Consider the following 14,975-nt stretch of genomic DNA (forward strand, 5'->3'; position numbering starts at 1 on the left):
AAACAGAGTAAAAGTCAAATTATTTGTCTATATTGAAAAATTTATGCTATATTATATACGAATCATTTTTACCAAGTGTGACTTATTAATCGCCTAAAGAGTTATTCTCCAAAATTCATATTAGTATAGACTAATCACCGAACGATCTTATCCTAAGTTACATCTTATTACTAACACGATTATGATTTTCAATTGACTAAAAATATCTCCATGTTATGTAAGATGATGGGAAGTGTTAGAATTTGGGAACTAAAGTTCTTCTCCAGGTTGCGAAAAGGTTCTTTTGACCCAATCAACTATTAGTATATTGAAAGGAATTGGCAACAGCATTGGATAAATTGCACGACTTGCATCCACCCTTAAAAAACAGACCGGGCACAGGATAATCCAGTAACCTAGATACTATCACCCTATTATCCTTTGTCCCCTTGCTGGTCATTAATTTGAAACTTGTTGCTTTCTCTATTGGTAATGGAAGTTAGAAGTAAGATACATGTCAACAAACAATTAAGACAATTAATAAAGTCAAACAAAGAGCTGCGTGATGAATCATATCGAACTAAATTACAGAATGCCAGCTTTATCACCTGGAAGTGGAGGTGATTGATGGTGGTAAATGCACCCAAACTATTATAACCCACTCTGAAAGCGGGATCTGCTATTTCTCTAGCTAAGTGAAGGGCATGCAAGAAACTTGCACGATCAATCCTTTGCGGAAAACAATCAAGAACACGGGTATCAGAAGTAAGTGCCCATATGTGACATAACTCACGTGAAAAAACAAGATATAGGCCAGGGATGGACGCAAACATTTTGGGTTAAGGGATCACAATCAAACTTTCAGTAGTAGTGTCGGAACGGTGAAGTGGTAGACTGGTGGCTGGTGGGTAAATGGTAACGGTAGTCGGCAAGGGCTTTATTCAAATGGTTTGTGAGACTTGACTTGAGAGCGACAAAGAAATGGTTGGAGTCGAGAGAGAGAGAGAGAGAGAGAGATGCCTGCTGCTGTTTGCATTATGTATGCTTTAAACTTTCACTTTCTAATTAATTTTTTTTTTTAAACAAAAACTAGGGGGTCACGTGACCCCCTAGGCCATCCCTAGGTCCGCCCTTGATGTAGGCACTCTATAATTCAAAAGCTATCTACATTTTATGCAACTGATTTCAGGGATGGACGCAAAAATTTTTAGTTAGGGGGACACGATCAAATTCTGTACGAATCGAATACTTTGTTATTAATTTTTGAATGATTTATATTTGATCCGAGAAAATACATATTTATATTTAAAAAAATATTTATTCATTAATACTTTGCTCATAATTTTCATCCATTTGATTTTAAATAGTCATTTTATTAATATTTTGCTCATAATAAGAAAATTCATATTTACGTTTCAAATTTGTTTAGTGTATTTAATACAAATAATCAATTTAAGTGATTGAAAGGAAAAATATATTACCAACATTCAATCAAATTAATACAATTCGTTAAGTATAAATTAAATTAGATATAATTAGTTCAAACACACCGTATACACAAATAGGATAAGAGAAAATGTAAATTTAGGTTTTAATTCATTGCATTTTTGATTGGAAAGTGAAAATTATAATGAATGTGATAATTTGTAGAAAAATTATAAATAAATTTTAAAAAACTAGAAGGGTTAAGATTTTGGTAAATGTGAGGGAGAGAGTAAGATAGAGTGAGAGAAAATGAAAAAAAATTCAAATTTATTGTGATTTTGCCCCGTTTTGTAGGGGTCAAAATCAGGTTTTTAGTAAATTTTGATAAAAGTTAAAAAGTTAAAGATTCTAATAAATATGTTATTAAAATTAATTATTAATTTTGATTTAGATTAAAATTAAAATTTTAATCGATTCCAAATATGACTTATAAAAAAAGAAATTCAAAAGTTAGGGGTCACATGACCCCCTAGGACCCTCTTAGGTCCGTTCTCGACTGATTTGAAGTAACAAAATAACTTACATTGATGGTAACAATGCTGGGTGAGCTAGAAGCAACATCAACTGCTGAATTGGGGAAGTAATGCAATTCATTGTCATTTCTTGATTCAAACTTGAAGAGGACTTCCTCTTGGCCGACTTTTGTGAAGTCGAATTTTTCATCATCAAATGGTAGAAGAGCTTGATCAATATTAAAATTCAGTTGCTCATTTCTTAAGGTGGCAACCCTTGTTTAGTTGTGCAACAAAACCATGTCTGCCTCGAATGACCTTTGTCTCACATGTGGTCATGTCATACCTAAAAAGGTCCTGGCAACAAATTATTCAAAAGGGATGTTGACCCAAAAAAATGGGCTAACAAAATTTCGACCTCGTCTCCTCTATGTAGATATCACCTACACACCGAGTACTCCGCTAGAAGGCAAAGGTCATCGGTCAAAAAAAGGTCGGACGGCCGTTTGCACTCTGATGGTGAAGTCAAAGGCTGGATGAAATATAAAGAGTGCAAGAGATGGGAGAGGGATTTCGGTTAGGATTTTAGAACGTACCTTGAAAATGAATAAAACTAACATTTATATAGAAAATGGAAATGGGCATCGTACCTATATATATGCGTTGCTGTATATGTATGATGTGTGGGTGTGAATTGAGAAGCAAGAAGAAAAAGTATGAAGAGAGACAGAAAGTACAGAGAATTGAGTAGAGTTAGGGGAGTAATAAAATAAGGTGAGTGCATGAAGTGTTAATTTAAGAGAGAGATTAGTGTGTGTCCAAAATTGTTAAAATACTTTTGTTAATAAAATTATATTCGTTTAGTCTTTAAACTCAACAATTTGGTATCAGAGCTACATGGTCGGGCTAATTTTTGAGCTTCTTGAGATCGTGCACAAAAGAAAATTGTGAAGCTTTCATAAAGTTTGCTTGATTATGGAAAGGTAATTCAAGTTACGATAAGCGGCCTACAAATGGTAGGCAAAATGAAAAAGCTCTATAATCAGAACTACACAATATGACAGACTTGCATGAAGTCATACCTCCAAGAGCAAGATCTATGGGAAGTAGCTGGTGAAAATGACGTGACGCAATGCCACTAGAAGAAATTGAAGCTCTGGAGAAGTGGAAATCAAAGCGGGTAAGGCTTTGTGCGCTATAAATACAACAATAGAGGAAAATGAATGTGACACTTTGGCCACACTCTCTCATAGAAAAACAATTGAGGTTGCAATTGCTAGAAAATGAGTTGCTCTCGATTACTCAAAGAGAATTAATGGTAAGTTAATATTTTAATAAAGTTAAATATCTCTGTTGTGAAATTATAGAGTTAGATGCTTTAAGTAAAATTTCAGGGCCTCGAGTGAGAAGAATAATCATACATGGTTTAAGACTCGAATTTAGAAGTTTTATTGTTACAATATAAGGTTGGCCAGAGCAACCTTCATCGATCAATTTTGAGAATTTGTTGACGGATCAAAAAGTGTTGACCAGACAAATGTTAGGGGTCTCAATAAAGAACGAGGTGGAAGAAGCATTATTTATCTACAAAAGAGGAGGTTAATTTCATCAATAGAATAATAAAAAATTTAAAGAAAATAAACATGAAGAAGGTTCTGTGATAAGGGGAGCCAAACAAAGTCACGACAAGAGAGGTCAGCCGTCCAATGAATTTCAACAAATTAATGACTTGTGTTTCGTATGTGGTAAGCGAGGTCATTATGCTAGAGACTGTTGGTTTAAAAAGGAGCTAGCATAAAGTAATATAACATCTAACAAGTAAGAGAAATACAATAGTGAAAAAGAAGCAGAAAGTAATATAACAAGATCTATCAAGCAAGAGAAATACAATAGTGAAGAAGAATAAGATACTGAGATATCCACAACAATAACTGAGCAGGCTCGAGAAAATAAATTTTATTCAAGTTTAAAGGATGAATTAGTATTAGTAGCGGTCCTCTTTGAACAAATGGATTATGAAGATGATTAAATTGATGACTTAGGAGAAGATGATTGGATCGATAGCTCCAGAGAGGAATCATGTTTCGTGAAGAGTCTTCTTGGTGGACTCCATAGAGGAAGGAGCTACCAGACTTGGAAAATGTGTTTGAAGAAGCATGTGCTTGGCAAATACCTCAGAGTCTGGAATTGTTAGATTCAATGCTAGATTCAAAGGAAATGGATGTTAAGTCAAAGGAGGAGGTGCCAAAACAAATCAATGAACTAAGATAGAAGCTCGAGAAAATATAGGATTTGATGGAAATAATCAATGAACGAGTGCATGCAATGACGAGTACGCATCTGATAGCAACGTTAGAGGAGATAAAGCTAAGTCAACAAGAATAGATTAAGGTATGTAAAAACTCACAATCACTAATAAAGAAGTTGAGTAGACATGAACAATCAAGTATCAATCTAAAAATTTGACTTGGAAGAAGTGTTTGGAAAAGCAAGTGCTTGGCAGACACCTCAAAGGGTGGAAATGTTAGATTCAAAAGAAATGGATGACAAGTCGAAGAAGGATGTGCCTAAACAAATCAATGAAGTAAGACAGAAGCTTGAGAAAAAAACAAGATGTGATAGAAATAATCAATGTACGAGAGCATGCAAAGACGAGTATGCATCAGATAACAACAACATAGGAGATAAACCAAGTCAACAAGAAGAGACCGAGGTACGTACATGTTAGTCTAAATATTAGTGAATGAATTTCGGATTAACAAATACCATATACCGGATTTGCAACTTACCGGATTGACACATACTGTATATGCATCAAACTTAGATACTACCCAAAATGTAGCAGATTAAATTATAATAAATTGAACAAATTAATCTAGATTAAATTCTAATCAACAGAAAGAGTGAATCTAACTAGCAAAAAACTGGAAAAAAAATTAAATTTGAACCGAGGCTTGTGTGAACACAGTTTCCTTAAAACATATTCGTCCTCTCACTGTAGGTACTTGAGGTTTGACTTGGACGTCTATCTCCCAGGATACAACGAAAGATACTAGAATTTGAGCACATATTGTGTCTGAACAATATCACCAAAATACTTCTGGATGGATAGGGGACTGTGTAACTATGCATTATGCAGACAAAAAATTATGCAAAAACTGTGTGCTGTAAATTATGCAGAAAGTGTATGCTGTATTGTTTTTCTCTTGTGTAGAATTGTTAGAAATCAGGTTGCTTATATAAGTTTAACTCTATGAATATCATTAACTCGTATTGTAATGACAATAGATATAGGAGTTTCAACAGTTTTGAAATTTAAACGGTCAGTTGGAAGAAAAAAAATAGCAAAACATAGGCTCTTTTAAGCGGCCAATTCCACATTCGAAACTTATTTTGGTTCAATTTGCCACCTTGCGCGTGTACGTAAATAGGGCCTCTATGCTACACATGATCAAACATTTCCAAAGTACAATCCTATTTAATGTGGTATTTGCTTTCATAATTTTCCTTTGTGGGATAAACCTCAAATGATTTCTCTCTAACACATAAACTCATTTTAATTGGCACATTTTGAGCTCCAATTTTTTTATTTACCTGAACATTATTTTTGACAAGTAAATACATGATTTCAATGTTCTCACGAAGGAGAACACAAATCATTCTTGAACTTCCGAAATAACCAATTGGGTCCCACTCAAATTTTATGTCAAACTTAGCAACTCAACCCATTTTTTGCAACAATCTCTCACATGAATGAAAAGTGGGAGAGACACAAGACTGTGAAACAAAAGATTTGGTGATAAAGTTCAACGGTTGAAACTTGTATAGGATAGGTAGGTATTATCCGTTGAACCTTTCTCTTGTGAATGTATATTTACTTTACTAGCTGACCAGTAGACGTGTTGTCTTTGAACTGTTCTGCCGTTTGTGTAAATGATGATATACTCCACACAGGATTCTCCCTAACAAAATTCAGTTTTCATTATTATGTTCGTTTTGGTCATGAACATACGCCTGATTCTGTAAGAGTTTCTAAGAATTAAGCCCCACGCAATTATCTTAGAAGCGGTCTCACTTCTCTCTCACATAGGTGATTTCTTATTACAAGTAACTCGAATTACTTGACTTGAACTTTGACGTATAATAATCATTAAAAGTCTATTACTTATCTTTCATCCTTACAGACATCATTGTTACATCATATGAATGGATAGGAGGTAACATCCCATAGTGATTTGATTAAGTCTTTATAATTAAGTTGTCCATTTGAACCTGGATCTTAGATCTCTAGTCAATTAGGTTGGATTTTCTTTGTAATAACTTATCCGTTTAAGGGCTTGAATCTCATTCCTTTCGATGATTTTCCAACTAACTCTCTATTTAATCCTTTGGTCAACGGATCCGCAATGTTATCTTTTAACTTTACATAGTATATAGTGATAAGTCCAGTTGAGAATAGTTGTCTTATAATATTGTGTCTACGATACATATGTCTAGATTTGCCATTGTACATGTTACTCTGTGCCTTTTCAATTGCTGGTTGATTGTCACAATATATGCAAATTGCTGGCACAGATTTTGTTTATCTTGTAATATCCTCTAAGATGTTACGCAGTCACTTAACTTCTTCACCACATTTGTTTAGAGTTATAAACTCAAATTCCTTAAGATCTGGTTAGAATTGTTTGCTTAGAGGATTTTTAGGATGTGACAACACCTCCCAATGTGAACACAAATCCATTAGTAGAATTTGAATCTTTTATATTAGATATCCAATTAGCATAATTATATCCTTCAATGATTGCTAGATATTTGTTATATTGTAGTCCAAAATTAGGAGTATATCTTAAGTACCTTAGTATTCTTACTATTCATTTCCAGTGATCAGTTATTGGATTACTTGTATATTCACTTAGTTTACTAACTGTGTAGACTATGTCTGGTCTTATACAACTCATCAAGTACATTAGATTTTTAATAATTTTCGAGTATTCTACTCGAGAAACACTTTCACTTTTATTTTTAGATAGATATTGACTTGTATCTATTGGTATTCTAACCAAACTAGTATCACATTTACTTAACTTTTTAATTTTTTTTCCCACACAATGTGATTGACTTAGAACAAGCCCATCTAATGTTATTGAGATTTTGATTCCATGTATAACATCAGCTAAACCCATATCATTCATGTCAAATCTTGAATTTAACATATCTTTAGAGAATTTAATCATCTTATTGTCATTGCCAACAATAATCATGTTGTCAACGTAAATATATAAAATGACATAATCATCTTTAGTGTCTTTGATGCAAACATATTTGTCATACTCATTGATTTTAAAACCACGCGCCATTATGATATTATCAAACTTTTCATACCATTGTTTTGGTGCTTGTTTCAAACTATACGATGACTTCACCAGTTTACAAACTTTGTTTTCCTGTCCTGGTGACAAAAATCCCTTGAGTTGTTCCATATAGATTTCTTTTTCTAAATCTCCATATAAAAATGCGATTTTAACATCCATTTGATTTACATCAAGATTTCGTAAAGTGGTAATCGCAAGTATGATCCTAATAAATGTTATTCTCGTCACTGGAGAATACTTATCAAAGTAATCAAGGCCTTCATTTTGTAACTTTTTATTACTATTTTGGCCTTATACTTTTTGATAGTTCCATATACTTTCATTTTTCTATTGAAAATTCACTTGTAGCCTAGTGATTTGCTTCATAGAGGAAGATCCACTAGTTCTCATGTATGACTTTGCAGTATGAAATCATTTCACTTTTAATGACATCCTTCCAATGGGGTCCTTTCAAAACATTCATGGATTTTTGATAATTTTGAGGTTCACTCTAGCATATACGTCAGAAAATTAGGACCATAGGATTTTTCTGTCTTTTCTCGTTTGCTACATCTAACCTCAATCTCCTCTTCTAGTTTTTCGTCCTGACTATTTTTCAGTTATAGTCTCATATGTTCATTTGGAGGAGCTTACTTCCTCTTTGGATTTGTACGGTAATACATGTTCAAAGAATGAAGCATTTCTTGATTCCAATATTGTGTTTCTACGTATGTTTGGAATTTTAGACTCGTGCATAAGAAATCGATAAGCACTATTGTTATTTGCATAGCCAATAAAGATACAATCTACAGATTTGGGCCTATATGTAATTTCTTTGATGTTGGAACAACCACTTTAACAAGACACCCCAACACTTGTAAGTATTTATAGGAAAACTTTCTTCCTTTTTCATAACTCATAAGGGCTTTTTTTTTTTCATTTTCTTTCGGGACACCTTATTTTAAAGGTAATGATAACACATTGCTTCCTAAATGTTCTGAGGTAACCCATAACATTAAGGCACGATTTTTCCATTCAGCAATACCATTTTATTGTAGAGAATAAGGTGTAGTGGTTTCATGTATAATTCCATGCTGTGCATAGAATTCAACAAAAGGTGCTTCATACTCACCACCTCAATCACTTTGCAACGCCTTAATTTTCTTATTAAGTTGACTTTCAATTTCATTCTTACAGAGAACAAATTTTTATATGGCTTCGTCCTTTGCCACCTCTTGTTTGTACAAGTTTTAAATCATATACGACGCTGTGAATTAAATCAAGTGGTTTTGTATTCCGTTCAATTGATTTAAAGGATGACATTGTTAATTTTGTCTCAAGACTAGTTTTGCACTTATGGTTGGAATCATCAATGTGGAACATGGGTATGCATTTCAAGTTAACTAGTCTACGTAAAGTATCATAGTTAACATGTTTTAGTGTACCGTGCTACAAGTTGGAAGACTCAAACAAGTAAGCAGAAGAGTTTACTTTATTCACTTTTTACTTAACAACCATTACATTCAATGTAAACATACCATCGAAAACATAACATTTTTTGACAAACATTTCACTCTTTGACAGAATAACTTTCTCTGACTCAAATACAATATGAAAATCATGCTTATTAAAAAATGATTCGGACACAAGATTCTTGTGAATTTTCGGCACATATAGTACATTGTTAATAGTCAATTCCTTTCTCGATGTCAACTTCAGAACACTTGATTTCAGAAATTGTTGAATTTTTCATGAACAACTTCTCTTCATTCTCAATTGCTTCGAATGCAGCAAGCAACTCTTTATCAGAGCACGCACCCCGTGTAACACCGGTGTCAATCCACTACTGTTTTGAGTTAGAAACCACCATATTTATTTCAGAAATGACTGCTGTAAGATTTATTTCCAACACATTATGTGCCATGTATTCTTCTTTGGCAATCTACACTCCTAAGACTTGAGGCCTACTTTGCCATAATTGAAGTATTTTCTTTGATATTTCTTCTTAGAAATACTCCCTTTCGGTCCCAGCTTAGTACCTTTGCCGCCAGATGTCTTAATGTTGTTCTTTAAAATTTTAGAACTTTGACCGTGCTCAATAATATTGGCTTTAGCTACAATAGGATTGAACCCCTTCTTTTCTGAACTTCTGTTGTCTTTTTTAATTCGAAGTCTAACAATCAGTTTTTCAATGTTCATTTTCTTTCATTTGTGTTTAAGGCAATTATTGAAATCTTTCCACGCAACTGGCAGTTTTTCAATAATTGCAGTCACTTTGAAGGTTTCATTCAAAATCATCTATTCGATATGAATCTCATGAAGAATCACTTGAAATTTTTGAACTTGATTGGTTATTGTTTTGGAGTCCACCATCTTATAATCCAAGAATCGGCCAACAATGAATTTTTTGGCCCTAGCATCCTCAGTCTTATATTTTCAATCCAATAACTTCCATAGCTCCTTAGTAGTTTTCAAAGTATTATACGAATTGTCTAGTGAGTTTGCTAAACTTTTCATAATGTAGTTTCGACATAGAAAATTCAAATGTTTTCAAGCATCGACCTCACTGATTGCTTGGACATCTCCCTCACCCTATTGAGTTTTGGAGCAGTTTCATTCAAGAATCTCGCAAGATCCAAGGTGGTCAGGTAAAATAACATTTTCTGCTACCACATCTTGAAATTCAAGTTATTGAATTTCTCCAATTTTTTCTCTATGATTAATCAGAACAGTAACTGTATAGCTGGTTGTTGGAGCCACAAATTTACTCACAATATGACTTGACAATTTAGCTACAGTCTAAACCACAACAAAGCTGGGCACTTGAGCCACAGCAGAGCCCACGGGCTGATTTCCAGTGGCAATAGTTTATGACACATCCATGTTGATTGATTTGGTTGCCATTTTTGAAAGACAAATGGAAAATTAGTTTCTAAATTAACAATATAAGAAACCAATTTTTTTTCTTTTTCAATTTATTTTTAGTTTGTTGGACTAAATATTAGTGAATGAATACCGGATTAACAAATACCATACACCGAATTTGCAACTTTCCAAATTGACACATACTGTTTATGCAGCAAACTTGGATACTACTCAAAATATAGCAGATTAAATTGCAATAAATTGAACAAATTAATCTAATTAGCCAAAATAGAGCAGATTAAATTCCAATAAATAGAAAGAGTGAATCTAATCAGCAAAAAAAAGAAATCAAAATAAATTTGAACCGAGGCCTGTGTGAACACAGACTCCTTAAAATAGATTCGCCTCCTCACCGTAGGTGTTTGAGGTTTGATTCGGACGTCTGTCTCTAAGATACAATGGAGGAACAGTAAAATTTGAGAACCTCAGATATTACTCTGCTGAACAGAACTTATGTCTGAACAATATCACTAAAATACTTTCGGATAGATAGGGGACTGTGTGACTATGCAGTATGCAAACCAAAAATTATGCAGAAACTGTATGCTATATTATTTTTCTCTTGTGTAGAATTGTTAGAAATCGGGTTACTTATATAGGCTTAACCCCATGAATGTCATTAACTCGTATTATAATGACAATGAATATAGGAGTTTCAACAATTTTGGAATTTAAACGGTCAGTTGGAGAAAAAAATTAGCAAAATGTAAGCTCTTCTAAAGGGTCAATTTCCACGTCCGAAATTTATATTGGTTCAATTTGCCCCCCTTCCGCGCGCACGTAGAGAGGGCTTCTATGTTACACATGATCATACCTTTCCAAAGTGGAATCCTATTTAATGTGGTATTTGCTTTCATAATTTTCTTATATAGGACAAACCTGAAATGGTTTCCCTCCGACACATAAACCCCTTTCAATTAACACACTTTGAGCCCCAATTTCGAACATTATTTTTTGCAACTAAATACATGATTTTGATGTTCTCATGGAGGAGAACCATGAGAACACGGATCAATCTTAAACTTCCAAAATAACCAATTGGGTTCCACTCAAATTTTATGCCAAAATTAACCACTCAATCCATTTTTTCCAACAATGCAAACTCACAATCACTAATGTTGTGTAGACATGAAAAATCAAGTATCAATCTAAAAATTGATGAAGAAGAAAGTATGGAAGAACTAAATATATTTAAAGTAGCATATGTGTTGAATAAAAAATTGAACACTTCAAAATTCGTAGAGGCAAAATCGGACGTAACGAAAAAAAAGAGTCAAAATGAAAAGTCGGTGCTAAAGGGGAGAATTGAAGAATCATCACTGGTTTCCAGATTTTTCCATAGTTGTTGGCATTAGAGAAGGATCTAAAATATTATTGGATAATTTTGCCTCCACCACATGCTAGAATTCTCCGGACAAAGGAAGGCGACACTTACACTAAATCCTATGCCTATATATATGCGTTGCTATATATGTATGGTGAGTGAGTTTGAATTGAGAAGCAGGAAGAAAAAATGAGGGGAGAGAGAGAGAGAGTGAGAAAGTGCAAAGAATTGAGTAGAGTTATTGGAGTGATGAAATAAGGGTGAGTGCATTAAGAGAGATTAATTTGTGTCCAAAATTGTAAAATATTTTTGTTAATAAAATCTATTCGTTTGGTCTTTAAACTCAACAAAAGTCACCACCAGCAAGGAAGAGCAGATCGGAGGGGCAGCGACCTTCAGAGGATAAAGCACCCCGGCGGGAAAAGTAACCGAGGGATTCAAGAAAAGCCGTGATTGAAATTTTTGTTTGATTGCTATTTAATTGCTTATATATGGTAATGAACAGCATTAAATTTATGGAAGAAATTGTATACTAGATTTTGCATTCATGGAGACTAAGGGATTGGTATTCCAATTGTTTCTCTCCCTTTTGTTGATCATTCACTGTTTTACGTTTAAATTCAACTGGTTTGTTTTCTAGTCTCGGTTGTTACTCTCATAACATTGCAAGGTACGAGACTTGAATCACACATCAAAAGTATGGCTTCCGGTGTGTAGTTTATATATGTTTGGGCTCTTCAACTTCAATAACTAGTTTTAAGTATGACTTTTAAAATCTATATCAATGGTATTAGAGTAAGCACCATGTCTCTCGGCTGCAATCGAGTGGCGTGGATGGTGATGTCGGCATATTGAGGTCGAGTTGAATTGGGTCTCAAATTATGAATTAAAAATCGAATTCAACCCAATCCGACTAATTGAAAAATATAATACCTAAAATGAAAAAATCTAAATAGACTTAATAGTGGAGACAAGAGAAGGATTTAGAATATACAACTTCCCAATTTTTACATAGGTTGATTGGTACGAATACTATGTGCAAATATAAATTATTTGACGATAAACTAAAAACTAAGGATTTGATAATAAAATGAATAAATCCAAAAAATACGTATATAAGAAGAAAATGCTACATAGTTTCAAACCTATTTAGTTTTCAAAAAAATAATTCTTTATATAGGTTAAAAATAAAGGAAATTTTCAAGTAGTTTCAAGTTTTAAAAATTATTCAAATTCAACAAAAAAAATCGAATCCAACATGAATTGGACCCAAGTCCAAGCCAACCAACCTAAACTTGAATGGTTCGAGGGTTAGGTTAGATTTAAACTAATAATCAATGAAATCGACCATGTTGGGTACCAAACCCACGTCCAGCTAGAGTGAAGTATCTTTTAATATCATTTGTTTATGTTACCTAATGATAAGTATTAACTCAAATTAAGAAAAAAATGAATGCATCAAGTATTACCAATTTGTCACTCAAAATATCCAATATTCTAATTTATCTATATTGTCATTCAACCATATATGTTGCCAACAATATTTATTAAATTAAATGCTCCTAATTGTAAAGGAATTCATGCTTCACGTGTTTCCAAGAAATTAAAAGGCATTAACTATAAGTTATAATATATTACAAATAATTAAGATTATATTGCTGTTCTATAGAATAATAAAATAATTTTTCTATTTCAGCATTTTTTTCATCCATTTAGCTGCTGATATTATCATGTTAATATCTTTTTGAACTCTGAATGGAACTAATTTCATTAGTCTAGAATATTGAATTAATAATAATTGTCCTGCATTGACTTTGTTAAAAAGACATTTATATACTAGAAAATATTGAAAAATATTATTAATATTTTGTGTCTTTACATTTTCTCGATGGTTTACATGTCAAAGAGACGAGCTACACGTAGTGTTAAAATGTATTTTGGAAACTTGAAAGTGGCGTCTTCAGATTTTTTTAGCACAAAAAATTGGGAGAACAGTATATATTTTGTATATTTCTATTTTTGTTTTTTGCTGAATAAATATTTTATACCATTTGGGGCTAAGAATTAAGCCAAACGAACATAGGCTTTGACACGATGGGTGACATAGCACTCACAAACGAGGTGTGGGTCCCCATGAATAAAATAATCCCGATCTCCTCCATGTGTGTGTGCTATGTCAATCGAAGTGTCATCCTCTATGACTATGTAGCACGGTCCTGGGGTTAAATAGTATGATTTTAATTCACCAAATTTGGAAGTCAAAATTAATTAATGATCTCGTGAAATCTTTAACAAGGCCCATATAAAGATTTGGGGGTAAAATTACATCAGCCGACCCATCTTTCATTATAATTTTACAAAATTAATTTGTTGGAAAACAACAAATCCACACTATAAATATCCACAGGACTTAGCTTCAATTCAATTCGACGTGCATTCTTGATATAACTAGGGTTTTTATTTTATAATTGATACCATGTCTCAAAAGCTTGAAGCAACCGCTGAAATACAATCTTCAGCTGACAAGTTCTATGGTTTCTTTAAAAACAGAATGAGTGATCTTGTCAATATATTCCCTGCAGGTTTCAAAAGTGCTCAAGTAATCGAAGGACAGGAGGGATCTGTTGGTGCAGTCTTGTTGTACAATTTTGTGGCTGGTAAGAATAAATATTTGTCGATATTCATAAGGGAAAATCGTGAAAGACATAATTTAAATAGATATAAACGAATGTTCACTATCTGACAAATCGAACTTTTAGAATGAACGATACCCAACGAATAGGTTTTGTTTCGATGTGACAGGAGGGATCACGCAGACGGTGACGCTGAGGACTGAAGCAATAAATGATGAACAAAGAACTGTAACATACAAACTGATGCTACCAAAAATCGTACTTGCTGATTTTCCGAGCTTGATGACTGGTGAGGAGCACGAACGTGATCTTCCGATACCTGAAACAAAGGCAACGAGGTGTGTTCTCGTCGCCCCTCCGATGCTTAAGTCGGAAAGGGAAATATATGCGTGAGGCTATGTGCTGAAGAACAATGTAAAACGTACCTGAATAATGGCCCAAGGTTCTGCTTTTATAGGAGTAGGTAGTGTACTCCTAGTAGGATTGTGTTGGTTGGATGTTTTTATCCAAGGGAATTTCTATTATAAAGAATGTCCTACTTGTAATGGAATTGTTTGACAAGTGGTGTTAGGGTTGATGTAGAATCCTTGGGTGTTTAGGTTTGTTAGTTAGGTACCCAGGTCTTAGGAGGTATGTTGGTGGTGTATGTCTCGAGGACTATTCTCGAGGACATTGACGGAATGTAAAAGTGTCCTCGAGGTATCTCGAGGACTACAATATATCGAGGACTTAGATGACCTCGAGGACCGAAGAAGAGAAATGAGGTGGGGTATAGATTGAGTCCTCGGGATACACTCCTCGGGGTATATCAATATTGGCATAGTCA

The 14,975-nt window shown here is 33.7% G+C and overlaps 1 protein-coding gene and 1 pseudogene across 1 annotated transcript in view; one reads left to right on the forward strand and one right to left on the reverse strand.

The window, feature by feature from the left end:
* Positions 1 to 292: 292 nt before the first annotated feature.
* On the reverse strand, positions 293 to 2,996 carry LOC111372625 (annotated as a pseudogene).
* A 10,953-nt stretch (positions 2,997 to 13,949) lies between these two features.
* LOC111372626 overlaps positions 13,950 to 14,975 on the forward strand; it is a 2,157-nt gene continuing 1,131 nt past the window's right edge. Inside the window, exons 1-3 of the mRNA XM_022995007.1 lie at positions 13,950 to 14,173; positions 14,319 to 14,519; positions 14,749 to 14,779. Of these exons, the coding sequence (XP_022850775.1) occupies positions 13,993 to 14,173; positions 14,319 to 14,519; positions 14,749 to 14,779 (413 nt within the window). The 5' untranslated portion in view covers positions 13,950 to 13,992. The remainder of the gene's footprint in view (positions 14,174 to 14,318; positions 14,520 to 14,748; positions 14,780 to 14,975) is intronic.

This window comes from Olea europaea, unplaced genomic scaffold (genome assembly GCF_002742605.1).
Source record: "Olea europaea var. sylvestris unplaced genomic scaffold, O_europaea_v1 scaffold1019, whole genome shotgun sequence".
Lineage (NCBI taxonomy): Eukaryota > Viridiplantae > Streptophyta > Magnoliopsida > Lamiales > Oleaceae > Olea > Olea europaea.